Source organism: Belonocnema kinseyi, chromosome 3 (genome assembly GCF_010883055.1).
Source record: "Belonocnema kinseyi isolate 2016_QV_RU_SX_M_011 chromosome 3, B_treatae_v1, whole genome shotgun sequence".
Taxonomy (NCBI): domain Eukaryota; kingdom Metazoa; phylum Arthropoda; class Insecta; order Hymenoptera; family Cynipidae; genus Belonocnema; species Belonocnema kinseyi.
This window is the reverse complement of record NC_046659.1, coordinates 61524475-61537931: the sequence shown is the minus strand read 5'-3', so window position 1 is coordinate 61537931 and position 13457 is coordinate 61524475. Positions and strand designations below refer to the sequence as shown.

At 31.2% G+C, this 13457-nt stretch overlaps 1 protein-coding gene across 2 annotated transcripts in view; it reads left to right on the top strand.

Moving 5' to 3' along the window:
• Positions 1-1104: 1104 nt before the first annotated feature.
• Positions 1105-13457, top strand: part of LOC117169273 (protein fem-1 homolog B) — a 30726-nt gene continuing 18373 nt past the window's right edge. Inside the window, exons 1-8 of one of the 2 annotated variants that reach the window (XM_033355563.1) lie at positions 1105-1836; positions 6726-6903; positions 6999-7216; positions 9866-10206; positions 10878-11038; positions 11170-11330; positions 11871-12023; positions 12164-12390. In XM_033355563.1, the coding sequence (XP_033211454.1) occupies positions 1666-1836; positions 6726-6903; positions 6999-7216; positions 9866-10206; positions 10878-11038; positions 11170-11330; positions 11871-12023; positions 12164-12390 (1610 nt within the window). In that variant the 5' untranslated portion in view covers positions 1105-1665. The remainder of the gene's footprint in view (positions 1837-6725; positions 6904-6998; positions 7217-9865; positions 10207-10877; positions 11039-11169; positions 11331-11870; positions 12024-12163; positions 12391-13457) is intronic. The other variant, XM_033355564.1, reaches the window with a different exon arrangement.

Genomic DNA, 13457 nt, shown 5'->3' with positions numbered 1-13457 from the left:
ATGAAGGGAAGATTATTTCTAGTCCAAGCGCATATAATCCACTTTCCCGCCCAAAGTGATTTTCACGTAAAGTTTTGACTTAGGAATACGTCAAAAGTTACAAAATATTTTAGCAATTCACAGCAGTTTAGAATTTGCCCCCAGAATTCCGAAATTCGTAAATTTTTTGGTGAAAAAAACGAAGTAATTGCCAACTTTCACAGAAAGCGCCATGGGGAAGAGAGCCGTATAACCTCTTTATATAACTTTGTATAATTTCAATTTTTCAAACTATTTCTAAATTTTTTATCCTTAATGATTCCAACACTAAAATTTAGTAGAATTTGGAACACAGCCTTGATAATAGCAAACAAAAACGGTTCATTTTCCGTCTGATATCACGTACCTCAACCCAATGGTTACAATTTCAAATTTCAACACTGACAGGTTTGTCAATCACCAGATGAAAATTCGAAATTATTTCAATTTTTTGCACGTTTTCATCCGAAGTTCGTACCATTTGTAAGGAAAAAGCTTAATATTGTTAAATAAGGCACCGAATGTCATTATTAATAGATAACGTTAATATTTTGAAAATTAAATAGCACTAGATATATAAACTATGAACCTATATGAACCAACGAAAACTCAAATCAGGCTTACCATCATGAAATTCTGCGAGGGAGAAATATCAGTCGGTTCAAGAATTTAAATATTAAACTTTTAAAATTGAGTTCAAATTTGAATTCCAATTAGTATTATATTGTTTTATTGGAAAGGACGAAGAACTTGATAGGCAAAAAGGATAATTGTCAGATTAGGAAACACTAACTGAATTTTATTTTCTCGGAAAATTTACATTTGATCTTTATTAAAAACAAAAGAATATCGATTCGAGAATATAAAATGTAAATTTTAATGTTGAAACTGTAGTTTAGTCATTCATAAAGATATAAAATTATAGCCAAATAATATTACCCCCCTCAACTGATATTTCTGTCAGTCTTCCAGACACCAGCCATCTTAAAAGATGATTTTGTTGGTCGGAAAGGAGAATCCTGCGCATGCGCTTTCATCGTTGCAACCTTAGACTTACTTCCTTTTTCACACACGTCAAAAATATTCACAAACGCTCGTGTTCCTTTTCATGTCATCGTAACATATTCATGAAAACTTCATGGAATCAAAGCTTGATTCTTGAGTTTTTGTATATTTAATACATCTCAAGTGGCAGTGCACTTAACCAAAACGCGTGTTTTGTTCTGGAAAGTGGGGCAGTTCGTTTGACTGGGTTGCTTCGATGTGATTGATGTCATTCATCTCTCGTGAACTAGATTCCAAATAATCAGTAGAGAATTATCACTCCTTGTAAATACAATTCTTCGATTTCGATTATAAAAAAAGAGTCTAGTACAATACAAACTGACAAGAAAATCAGTTTTTGGCAGGAATTTAGTACAAGGCGCTTGACAAGTCATTGTCTATTTTCGTTACGGCGAGTTCAATACAATTTTGCATGCAAATTCTGCCGAAATAGATATAAATAGCTATACCTCGAGTATATTTATATCGCTAATCTCGCAAATGGAGCGGCGAGAGTAGTTTTTGAGGTTATCACATCGCAGTCTACAGGAATGATTCGTTCGGGAAAGTAGTGTCAAGTTGTGAACGAAGTGAACGATAACCATGACCATGACACTCCAAACGGATTCTACTCTTGAGATGGCTGAGAAAACTGATCTCAGTTTGTCTCTTATGAATCGTGTTTATTATGCAGCTAGGGATGGAATGGCAATTACACTTTTCGCCCTCCTCAACGAAAAAACGCCAGAGCAAATCAATTGTCTCATCAATCAGGTAAACCGACCCTTCAATCTCATTTTTGTGTTTTGATAAACTACTCTGTAAAATTCATACTTCTCTTAAATTTATGTCAAATATTATTTTACCAGCTTGTCGAGCCTAATTTATATTTTTTTTATCTCCTTGTCACTTCTAAAATGTTTCTCTCTAAAGCATCTTGAGGTTTTTCCATTTTCGAAACAAGTGAGTTGGAAAGCCGGTTGGATCATGGCCTCAATGATTTTGGAAGTCATTTGAGATTCATATTTCAGTGTCCAACGCTTTTTGCAATTAGAAAATTGCGAAGGCTTCCAATTTTGTTTTGCTAAATGCCAAACTTCTTAAAGATAGAGTATTCAATCTTTTTTACAAATTTGTCATACTTTTATACCTTAGTCTTTACAAACAACTAATATTGAAGTTTTTATTTTCAATTTATTCAGTAATAAATACAAAAAATAGAATATTAGTTAAACAATATTTTCCTAACAAAAATTCGTTGCACAAAACTATAATTAAACTTTTTTATTGGAAAAATGAATATAAAAAAATTAGTGAGTTATTTTTACATTTGGAATCATTGCCAAATACAAAGAGAATTGAACTTCGATGCACGTGACTGTATTTTCAGAAATCTTTTAGTTTCTATAACATAATTTCAAAAGAAAAGGAACTAATCTTTGTCAATATAACGATTCAAATATTACTCTGGTTTCAAAGTCCAGTTTTTAATATCATGAGCTCTTCACATTTATTGAATACGATAAAGAGCAAATATTATTTGTTTACTCTGGGTTTCTTTTTCATAGATTTATAATCCTTTTTATCTATTTTATGTATCTGCGAACAATTGTAATAATTTTTGGTTTGCAAAGTTTATTTGCCTAATTATATTAGTTAATTTATTAATGCGGCTCATCTAGAACTGATTTCTTTGTTGCACGTCGGCATAAGGTGAACGATATTAAAAAAAAAGACGACGCACGTGTGTCTAAACTATGTTGGCTCTTGAAATTGGCAAGAAGCCAGAGATGGCTACGTAGGAGCTTTCAAACAAAGGATCAAAACCAACAAAGAGCGTTAATCTAATTAATATGATGTTCAATTTTTCATATTATGATTCTACAGCTCCTTCTAAATTAATGTAGCTTTTATTTCTCAATTTTTTAATTATAATTTATTCTCTACGGTAGCATTTATCTTATTTCCTAAATTAATTATATCTTTTGATGGGAATTTTCCAGAGTTGTCAGTTTCCCGACATGCGATGAACTATTTTGAAATAGACCTGATTCGATCTATACGGTTAAGTTTTCAATGTAATATTAATATTTCTACGTGATTGAAAGATTTTTAAACTTGTATTCTTAAATACCTCTTTTGAAAATTGTAGTACCTTTAACTCTAGGTACTGAAAGACTCAAAATATTTTCCAGAAAGTTGGAGCCACCGTATGCATGAACATGTAGTGGAAACCGTGCACTCATAATTATATATTTAATATTTTCATTTCTTGTTTTTATTTTCTTGTAAAGTTTGCTTAGATCAGTTACGTTACGAAGTTTCGATAGAAAACATTTTTATATAAGTTCTTTTCTGTATTTTGGGTAAAAAATGCTTGCGTATAGTGTATTGTCTTACCGAAATTATCGAAATTTTTAATCAAGATAAGATCGTTGGTTTTTGCAGTAGAACGATTTTTATAAAAAGTTCCGAATTTGCAGGGGAAAGTTGTGCATGAACAGAAATTATATGTCCAATGTGGGATCGTTATTGAATTATTTTATTATTTTGTGTTCTTATATTTATGAAGTTATGAAGTAAAGCAACACATTTGGTTATGATTTCACCGAAATTAAGTTCGTATTTTTTACTTTTTACTTTTCATATCAGCTTGATTTACTCTAAAATAACAGAATATTGCAGACAAGTGGTTTTTGGTAATTAGTTACTCATGGCTAAATTAAATATTTTAACTTCTGGATATGCAAAAAATAGTGTCTGCATTTATATATTTAAAGCAATAATATCTAATTATGATTCCTTCCTATAATTTATTGAGGTAATTACACTTTAAATTTGGTATGCAGTCTCTTTGCAATCCCATGCATTCTAATGCAATCCCTTGCAATTCCATGGATTCTTCTGCAATACCTAGTAATCCCCTCATACGAAAAAATATTATAGGAAATTCAGTATATAGGTCTATAATGATTTTCTAACACTAAATTTCTTAAATTTTTTTTTGCAATTCTTGAAAGATCATCATAAGAAAATCAGTACGGAAATAAAGAATGTTGAAATATTGAAAAATTCCATGCAAAAAATTGACAAAGTACAAAAGAATGCTTTATCTGCTTGTGTAAGGTAGGATGACGGCAAATTTTTAGAAATTTTCATGAATTGTAAGCTGTTTTGTCAGATTTCATAAAAATTTCGCGACATTTTTAAATATTTCCAAACATTTAAAAACGTTTTAAGGGACTGTAAAGGCGTTTAACAAATTTCGAGGGACTTCCACTGATTTGAGGGATTTTAAAAAGATATTAAGGTTTTTCCAAATATTTTAACTAACAATGGATTTCATCGATTTTCAATCAATTTCGAAACATTTCGAGGGAATTTAGGAGATTTGAAAGATTTCCAAACGTACCAGGAGGATTTATTCGACTCCAAAGATTTTCAACTAATGTCGAGAGGCTTTGACTGATTTGAAGGATTTTTAAAGGATTTTATAGGATTTCAAACTATTTCAACAGTTTTAAAAAGATTTCATCGGTTTTCAAGAGTTGAAAAATATTCTTTGCATTTCAAACAATTTCCCAAAATTTCCGGAGATTTCATGAAACTCCTAAGCATTTCAAGTGATTAAAAAAAAATCAAGGGATTCCAAAGAATTTGCAGGATTTATAAAGAGTTCAAGCTATTTCTAGCGAACTTTAGAATGTAAATTAAATTTAAAAGGATTTTTAGCGCTTTTAAATATTTCAAATGATTTGAAGGAATTTTATGAAATTTCACCAGATTAAAGAGTTCCAAATATGATTTTAAGGAATTTCACAAGATTAAAGGATTTCAAAGATTGATAGCGATTATAATTTTGTTGTTGTTGAAAGAACTTCAATGATTTAGATTAATTAAGTATAAATTCTCAAGAACTTCCATGGATAAAAAATGCACCGATTTTTAAAGATTTCCCAGTAAAACAGGAGGTTTTAAGGAATCTTAGAATATTCAAACAATTTCGGGGGGGCTTCCGCAGGTTTTAAGGTTTTTATGGGATTTCTAAATATTTAAACCAATTTTAAAACATTTAATCAGTTCTCAAGAGATTAAAAATATTTCCACAGATTAAAAAAATTTCTAAACATATTAAGGGATTATACAGGATTTCTACTCTTTCCAAGATGTGAAAGGATTTTAAAGATTTTGTAGGATTTTTAAATATTTCAAGGGATTTCTAGTAAACTTTGGAAAATAGATGGAATGAAATCTTAAGGGATTTCTAGCGATTACAAGGATTTTAAAGTATTTCAAGGAATTCGACAAGATTTTAGTATTTTATTAAATCTCCAAGGGCTGTAAAGGATTTCTACCATTTATGGAGATGCAAAGAGTTTTTAAAGAGAACTTGAATGAATAAGTTTAATTCAAATGATATTCAAGCATTTTCAAACGACTTATATTTTTTTAAATGGAGCCTTATAATCTCCCAGGATTTAAAGGGATTCTGATAGATTGTAAAGCATTTTAAGAGGTATAACAAATTTCATTAAATTTTAGGTAGTTCTGAAATCTAAGTGATTGCACATATTTCAAGGGATTTTAGGTATTTCTAAGAATTTTTACAAGATGTAAAGGATTTTATTTAATCTCAAAGGATTTCTAGGGATTTCAACGTTTTTTCTGGATAATTTTAATGAATAAATTTAATTCAAATTACACTAAACTCTCGATTCAAATTGTCTGCAAATAGCTTTGGGAACCCTTTCTGTTGAATTTTTCTCCGCAGTAAAAAATATTTGTTATATTTTGTTCATTTGGTTGTCTTATACAGATAATAATTTAAACTTGAAGAAAAACTGCAATATCAGAAATATTCATTTTTGAGGAATTTCTAGCGATTCCAAAGATCTAGGAAAGCCGAAACCGGAGGGACAGAAAACGAGAGTTTGGTGTATATTCAAGGGATTCAACAATTCAATGAAAGATTAAGATTAATTGGACCTTGCATTATTTCGAAGATTTTGAGGAATTTTACAACTTTCAATAGATGTTCACAAATTTAAACAAATTCTAACAGTTTTCAAATATTTCAATAGATTAAAAAATATTTTCAAATGTATCAGGGCAATTCAAGAGACTGAAAAAAGTTTTTTTTAATAGATTTTAATTAAATTTCAAGAGATTTATAAGATATTTAGAGAATTCACATATTTTTGCTGTCTAAAGTTTATTTGTCCAGAATCGCTTTTTTGTGTACTTTCATATGAGATTATGAGTAGTCTTAAGTAAATTCATCTTTTTTAGTTTCTCTCCTTTTTACATTAATTCATTTAATGTTTTTTTATTATTTATTCAAATGCTGATTATCCTTCAATCTTATACATATAATAATTTTCTATAATGAATTTTCTGTAATCCTTGTAAACTTTTGCAATCCGTTGTAATCCTTTGAAATCCCATGTAATATTGCAATCTAATGTGCACCAAAAATCCGAGTAAAGTAATTAAGCTTACATTCTTGTAAATTAAAGTTTTTATTTTATTTATGGGGAAATTTAAATTTTCTGTTTTTATAATCAATATTTATTTATTCAAAAGTAAATACTTTTAAAGATGAATTGAATCTTTCATAGTTTAAAAAAATATTAATCTAAACATCTTTAATACTTCCATTACAGAAAGTTTTACAAGAAGATGGGCAAAGATGTACTCCCTTAATAGTCGCTTCTCGTTTTGGCCACGACCGAGTGGTAAAAATGTTACTAGATAAATTCAAACCGGAACTAGAAGAAGAGGGAACTGTCAAATTTGATGGCTACGTAATTGAAGGTGCAAGTGCTCTCTGGTGCGCTGCAGGTAAATTAAGCAAAAAAGAAAACATATTTTAAACAATTTCATCTATTCTATTTAATTTAAATTCTGAAATTACCCTGGTTAAACAATATTTCTAGGTGCTGGTCATTTAAATGTCGTTAAGACGCTTGTGAAGGCAGGAGCAAATGTTAATCATCCAACGAAAACCAATTCCACGCCTCTGAGGGCTGCTTGTTTTGATGGAAGATTAGATATCGTAAAATATTTAACAGATCACCGAGCTAACATTCACACTGCCAATAAATATAACAATACTTGCTTGATGATTGCTGCTTACAAAGGACATCTCGATGTTGTAAGTATTTCACTTATACAGCAAAAATGTGTTTCAATTGTACAATTTTAAATAGAATATTAAACAATTGATGATTTTAATTTAATGTACCAAAATTTGAATAATGTAAAATATGAAAAAATGATGAAATATTAAAAAATATACTGATTTCTATTTTAAATTGAAGTTATTTAAAAAAGAGAATAATTTTAGAATTAACCTATTGAAAGTGCTCTTCATTAAATAATTCAGTTTGAATTATTCAAAATTATGTTACTGCAATTTTATATTAGTTTAGTTTAATTACGACTAAGACCTTTGAACATTGGTTTTAAGGATTTAACATTGATTAGCTTACCACTATCGCGTTCAATATTTTAAAGTTGGATAATTTTAGGTGTAAATTTTCGAAATGATACCACTTAAAGTGGAAAGCAAATGACATTTATCGATTCAATTCATTTGATCTGAAATTAACCAAAAAGTTAAGAGAAAAATGGTAATAATTGAAAGTTTTGATCTGAAAAATTGATTAACTTTAAATTTTTTAATGAATGTTTGGCGAAGGCAGTTGCTATAACTATATTTAACTATTTTGAAAAGTCTATTAAAGTTTTATTTTACGCTTAATATTTTATAATTGATAATTTAGCTGTTGAAGCATTGGCATTGATAATATTATAGCAACGAAAGTTCTTATATTTAAAAATATTTACATGGTATTCAGTTTACAATTTTTCAATTGAAAATAAAGTTAGTCGCTGCTTCCACTTTTTACATTATCATCATTTATGATTGAGAAAGTATTAGAATTTTCGGAAATTTGACACCGCACTTTTTTAACGGATCTCCACGTTTCAAAACCCCCTGAATCCGAAAGTCAAGTTTTTACGATGGCGTATGTCTGTCTACCCGACCTTCCGTCCGTCCAAAAATCAAAAATTTAAGCCAAACAACGCACGATATGAAAAAAGCCAAGAGAAGAAAAACATTACTTTTTGAAAGCCCTACAAGATTATTATAACAAATTTTTGGATTTTCTTAGAAAATCGAAAATTTAAATTTCGATAGCACAAAAAGTAATGAAAAATCAAAAATTCCATTTTGTGGTCAAACTATGCAGAATACGCAAAAATATGAATCAATAAAAATTGTGTTCCCAAAAAACAACTATAAATTCGTTAATAATCACGTCTTGATTGGAGGCGTAGTTTTTATTTTATATGTGAAAAATAACATTGAAAATAACAAAATAAATAATAATAAAAAATGTGTGGAAACACGAACAAAGTTACGAAAAAAAAATTAAACAAAACCTGTTTACAAATGTCTGCCGAATCATGTCATGGTGAGAATGTGTACCTGAAAGGCTTTGAGAAACTTAATCTTTAACTATACTTAATTAAGTAGAAAATTCAGAATATGAAGACGCATACAAATACTGCGATCTAAAAGATATCTTTTTGGTAAATCTTTATTCAAGCATTCCAAATTCAAAGGAAAAATGTCCGAACGCGAAGCGCCAGATTCATCAGGCTAGCGTCTTAGGCGCGCTCAAACTTGCGTGCGCGCAGCGCGCCATGAGGATGTGCCTGCGAAGCGGACAGATTTTTTATCATAAAATTTCACTGATACGCCTGTTATTTTCATTTCTGTTAATATTTTGCCGAGTAGTTCGGTTATTGGATAGGTTCATAATGCGTTTTTTATGGGCCCTTTCTAGTCCAAAAATGGTAAATTTTGGCTTCAAAACTCGTTGTATATTGTTAGGAAAACTGTTTTGGAGACAGAAAATATCATGTCAAATTTGAATTACTGCTCATTTGTACTTGCTTCCAGGGTATTAGAGCGTAATTTATCAAAATATATCGAGGTAAAATATGACGAGAGCGGTGTGGCATTTTCTAAAGTTGACAAAAAGCTCCTGCTGGAATCGGGATGTGCGCGACATTTCAAATAATAATTGTTTTGCCTGTGTATTGCAGGATAATTTTACTTTCTCAACTTTCTCAAAGTTTTCGACATGTGTTTGTGCTGTTAACTGCTGAGTGGGAAAAATGATTTTTACTCGGTTTGTGTCAAATAAACATTTAAATTTATAGTATATTATTACCTAAAAACATTTTATTTATATTGATCTACATACAAATTTAAAACCCGATTTATTAATTGATATCCTGGCAAAATTTTGTATTTAATTCCAAACTTCTGAAAAAAATAATCGGCATAGCTTTGACTAGCTTTTCCAGTAGCCGGACTTTAATGTTGAAAAATTTAATATAAAATTAAACAAAAATTGAATCGCTTGAATTTAAATATCATAATATTAAAGGCTTTTAATGTAATATTGTACGATTGTAAACACTTCCAGTTCAAAATCGTGCAATTTAGAACGCTTTGACTTTGATAAATTGTTTAAGTTTAAAGGGCTCGAAGAAAATTGTTAAATAATTTTCATAAAGTAATTAAAGTTTACAAAAGTTATTAAATATTGATTTTTTGAAGGTTTGAATTTTTTAATGTGGATGACTGGGAAGGTTTTGAAAACTGGAAAATGGTCAGATTTTTTTTCTCTGGTATGAATGGCCTGTCTCAAGAACTATACTTATAATATTTTATTTTAATGAGATATTCACGAAGTACTTAAAAATAAAAATTTTGTAAATTCAGGTCAGTTTTCTTTTGGAGAACGGTGCAAATCCAAATGAAAGCGCTCACTGTGGTGCAACCGCGTTGCACTTTGCATCTGAGTGTGGTCACTGTAAAATAGTATCCGAATTATTGAAACACGGTACAAAAATGACAAAGAACGTTAGTGGAATGACGCCATTGATCGCAGCTGCCGAGCGAACGAGAAGACACGTAGTGGAATGTCTAGTGTCGAGGGAAGAGGTCAAAAAAGAAGAAACTATAGAAGCTTACGAATTACTCGGAGCCTCATATGCCAACGATAAGGATAATTATTGTCTTAGTTGGGCCTATTCATATTTAAAGAAAGGAATGCAACTTAGGTAATAAATAAATACGAAATTTCAAGTAATCTTATCTTGAAATCAGAAATGGTTTATTAATCAGTTATATTTAACCCTTCATTTGTAAACGTTTTTTCCTCACCTTTCGTCTGTAAAGGTGGGTATTTGACGTGTGGCCGTTTTTTCACCCTCTTGATATAGTAAAAAAATTAAAAAAAAATCATACCAATGTGGAAACCTTCAACTTGATATATCAATCATAAAATGGTAGAAACATAAATTTTGCATATATTTTTCGTTAAACAAATGAAGTAACTCAGTAGGAATGCAGTGATTTACTCAAAAACTGTAACTTTAAGAAAAATTAAGATAACGTAACTTAAAAAACAGCAAATTGAAGGCTAATAATACAGTTTTAAGAAACAATGTTCCGATTTATTTATTTAAAATTAAGTTCTTTAGTTTTGACAAGTAAAAAAGGCAATAAAGCATATTGTAGGCATTGATATTCACACATTTTATTATCGAAAATACATTTCTTTATATGGCTAAACAACATTATTTTGTCTCAAGTATGCCTATTCTATTAATATCCACACATTTTATTTATCAAAAAATAAGTTAAAAGCAAAAAAATGTCACTTCACTGCAAGTCGTTCGTAAATTGAGTAGCAGTTCGTAAATGAGGATTACCACTTTTTTCGTTTCAGGTACAGTGATCCTGAAAATATAATATATAAGAAAAGGTCTGAACCAGTGCCAGCTTATGAAAACTGGCGAGAATGTGAAAATTTGGCACAATTAGCGAGTATTAAAAATGACCAGAACGCCCTTCACATGGAATCGCTAGTTATTAGGGAAAGAATATTAGGTAACGTTTCTAATATTGGCTTCGAGTTTGATTTCTTTAGAGCTCTGTAAAATATTCAGACTGTGAGATTGCTAAAACTGCGAGCGAGCCCTTAATTTTTATATGTAATGCCAATTCTCCGGGAATTTTAGGAATCCACAATCCGGAAGTGCCACATCCAATTATCTACAGAGGAGCAGTTTTTGCAGATGCCGCTCGATTCGACAGATGCATCGATCTGTGGCTTCGAGCCTTAAAATTAAGACAGTTGAATAATATTTCCGTTGTCAAAGATCTGCTTAGATTTGCTCAGGTAAATTAAAAAAATATATATAATAATTTCAAGTTAATTTTTATTTCTTTTTGTAATCGACAATCGATGGATTGATCACTCTGAAAATCTGACGTACAAGTTTTGGTGGAATCATAGAAATCTTTGTGAAATCTTTGAAAGTTATGCAATCTTGAAAATCTTGAAATATGATATACAGTGGGACCTCGTTCGTGTCGCTTTCGGCTTCGTGTCGTGGTCATGTGACTCCTCAAAACCTCGCCCGTGACGCGGAAATTACGTCAAAAAGTTGCGCGCGCACCACAATCCAGTGCTGTTCCTAATGGTGTCTAGTCATGTCTAGTACATATCAGTGATATGTTATAAATCATGCTACCTAAGCACGCCCCTGAAACGACCGAAAGGATCGCTTGTGACACATACGAGGTTCCCGGTCTCAACTCGAAGACACGAACGAGGTCCCACTGTACATTAAAAATTCGATTGGTCAACCCCTCTTTGACAATCCAAATATGTATTAAAGACAATGTAGTTGGAAATCTAATTTTGATCAACATTCAGGTATTCTCCCAGATGATTCACGTGGGTGTCCATCTCCAATTTACACAAGTCTTAAGTGTTCTTGAAGCGAGTGTTATAGAAATTGAGAGAAATAAAACTAAGATCCATCATCCAGAGCCTAAGGATGATGTTGATCAGTTTATCGTAAGTAAAGTGAGTTTCCAGTGCTCCGCTTTCCTAGAATCGAGACATCAGGTTTCAGAACAGGTGGAAAGGTTCTAGGAGAGCACTAAATTCATGAACAGGTTTGGAAAATATTTGTTTTAAAATCGCAATTGCGGTTGGTTTTTTAGGATGAGATGGAATCGAACATCACAACGACTCTTTACATCTTGACGATTCTAACTAAACTGATAACACTGAATGAGAAAGGAGACAAGGCAGATCTCGGTAAAGCCCATTATTTGGTGCATAAATTATGCGCACTCCAAGCGGCTCTCAGAGATGGGCAGACTCTTTTACATCTGGCTGTGAACGCTGAAACTCCTGTCGATGATTTTCACACGAATGATGTATGCAAGTAAGTAATTATACTTATTTAAATTTATATTGGGTGAAAATCAAAAAGTTGGCAATATGGATTATATGGATAATACTGTATGTATGTGTTTGGAGGAAATCTTTTAAAATAATCGTCAAGTTGTAATTTTCAAAACATGAATTTTTTGGAATTAATTGTAGAATTACAGAAGAAAGCTATCTACTTATTTCCAATTATAGTTACATAGATTAATACTTACATGTTCTCGAGTGTGCATGCCTTCCGGTAGAAAACAGTTTTTCATTAATTTTATTTCTTAAGAGCTTAATTTTCCCATTTAAATTGATTAATAATGAAACATTATTGAATAAACTATAGCGCAGTTTATGGTAGATGTGTTTTGATTGCGAAGAGAGGTTTCCGAGATTTCCGAGTGCCAGCGCTCTCTCCCATTGAATGTGGACTCCCCACGGCAGTTTGGATTCTAGATTGTTATCAAGAAGCCATCTGTTACTTGTTTTCATTACCTGGAGGCTACAGAAGAGCTCTGTTTTCAGAAAGCATAACCTCTAAGGTGGCCGACGCACCGCCCAGGAGCTTACATTTTTGCGCGGGAACTTTCCTAGGTGGAGGCATGGCCTCAAGCAAGGACCATCCCCCCTAAGCCATCATGCATTTCATGCGTCATAGCTTTTGATTAAGAAGTACCTTCTAAATCCGTAATGTGGCGCCACATTCGCATTAATGCAGGCAAAAGCCCCATCAGTGATGATGGTTATGTGTGATTTGTCTGAAAATTACTGTCATTTTTGGTTACATATTTTAGTTAAAAATATTTAGTCATCGGCAGTCACTGTGGAAAGGTAATTCATATTTTTACAAAGTATTTTATGGAGGTATATATTATCTTAATATGATATTTTTAAACATCGGAAGTATTGATATTTATGTGATAGTGAATTAGATAGACGAATAAATGAAGGTAAGAAGGTTATTGGTAGAGTAGGTCCCCTTATCAGAAGTAAAAATATATCAAATAAAGCTAAAATGCCAATACATAATTCTATATTTGTACCGACTGTACTATACGGTAGCGAGACATGGAC